At 42.3% G+C, this 1,824-nt stretch overlaps 1 protein-coding gene across 1 annotated transcript in view; it reads left to right on the forward strand.

Moving 5' to 3' along the window:
* Positions 1-1,824, forward strand: part of FBN1 (fibrillin 1) — a 234,959-nt gene that overhangs the window by 67,696 nt on the left and 165,439 nt on the right. Inside the window, exon 7 of the mRNA XM_019503825.1 lies at positions 1,105-1,239. Coding sequence (XP_019359370.1) covers positions 1,105-1,239 — 135 coding nt within the window. The remainder of the gene's footprint in view (positions 1-1,104; positions 1,240-1,824) is intronic.

Below are 1,824 nucleotides of genomic sequence, written 5' to 3' on the forward strand. Positions count from 1 at the left end.
TTGGGGCATGGTATTAGGGGTGGTAGGAGCTACGCGTAGCCCTTCAGGCTTGAATTCACGGGGTCCGCTAAGACGGGACACAAACTGGGATACATCAGGGGTACCGTGTCCAAAGGGGCAAAAGGCAGCCTCCCTTAATACTTTTTTCATCAAAGACATGGCGGGCGAGAACGAGGGTGCATGGACACCCACTTGGCATGGTAGGGGGCGCTAGGAGAGATCACGGCCGCTCCTGGGTCCCCGCCCTGTCACACACTGTAACTTATAGGTTTCTTGCTTATTCAAGATCTCTGGATATTTCTCATTATGGAGGACTTGCTATAGGTGCCTACCAAGATTTTCCAAAGTGGTTAATGATTTTTGGTTACTCATTTGAGATTAGCTTAAAGCAGTGGTGCTCAGGCTTTTGGCCCATGGACCCAGATGAGCAGTGTGGGGCCAATCCATGGACCAGATTGGTTCCTGTGGTGCCTCTACTTGGCCCTGCCCACCTGGATAAGGACTTGGAGGCCTGCACCACCCCTTCCTAGGCCTGTGTGCTAAGACTGGGCCTGTGTGCTAAGACTGGGATCCATGCCACACTGTTCTCCCAGTCTAGTGCTCAGGGCCCAGCGTTCCTCACAAGTCCAGAAATTTGGCAGCTAGGGAGCAGTGCTACCATTCTCCTTCCATCAAATTTTTGGACCCATGGGGAGCCCTTTGGGCTGGCTGACATGATCCTGGAAACTAGATCTGGCCTGCAGGCAAGGGGTTGAACACCTCTGGTTTAAAGGCAACTGATTTTCAAGGGATTATGTTCTCTGCACTGAAAATGCTTAATTCATTTTGGGAAAAAAAAGTACATGGATGAGCTATAAGATGGTAAAAGTCTGAAACAATGATAAGCATGAGATTTTGCACAATTTTTTTGAGACCTTTAATTAATTAATCATTCTTTGTATAACATAGTTAAAAATCAGTGTTTGCCCTCACAGGCATAATATGTTGATGAGTGAGCTACCGAGTTAGGCATATTTACTTAATTTCTGTGTTGACAAATTGTTGTGACTATTGCAGAGAAGTGGATTAAAATGAGTATTGTTTTTTTCCTTTTTGATATGATAGATGTGGATGAATGCCAAGCCATCCCTGGGATCTGTCAAGGAGGAAATTGCATTAACACTGTTGGATCTTTTGAGTGCAAATGCCCAGCTGGACACAAGTTTAATGAAGTGACACAAAAATGCGAAGGTAAGAATTTCAAAACTTTCCTCTGAAAATAAGAGGAAAAAGCTTTTGTTTGAAGCCACCCTTGTTTAGAAAATTGGCAGAATTTTCCAGACTCTCTCATTTCCTTCTGCATGCAAATAGGTTTGCACACAGCACATGTGTATAATACACCTTTCTCCTTCTAAACCAGAGAATTTTAAGTATTGGCCCTCCAGCTTTTTCCAGTTCTATTCATGTGGCATTTCACAAACTTAAATTTTGAAACTACACCTGAAATAAATTAAACATTGAAACAAAATATTTTTGAATTCTCATTTTGTTTTAATATTGTATGTATCCAAATCCACGATGACTTTGAATACAAGATGACCCTCCACTAATTAGATTCTATACATGGAAATTTATAAATATGTTATAATTTTCCAGGGTTGTTGGTTGTAGCCATGTTGATCTAAGGACATAGGCAGGCAAATTTCTTTGGGTAGATATGATATCTTTTATTAGACCAAGTAAATCGTTGGAAAAAAGCTCTTTGCAAGCTTTCGGGCACACGCATCCTTTCTCAGCAGAGTCTCCCAAAGTCTGAAGAAGGGTGTTTGTGCCCAAAAGCTTTCA

This window comes from Gavialis gangeticus, unplaced genomic scaffold (genome assembly GCF_001723915.1).
Source record: "Gavialis gangeticus isolate Ggan-Ray unplaced genomic scaffold, GavGan_comp1, whole genome shotgun sequence".
NCBI lineage: Eukaryota > Metazoa > Chordata > Crocodylia > Gavialidae > Gavialis > Gavialis gangeticus.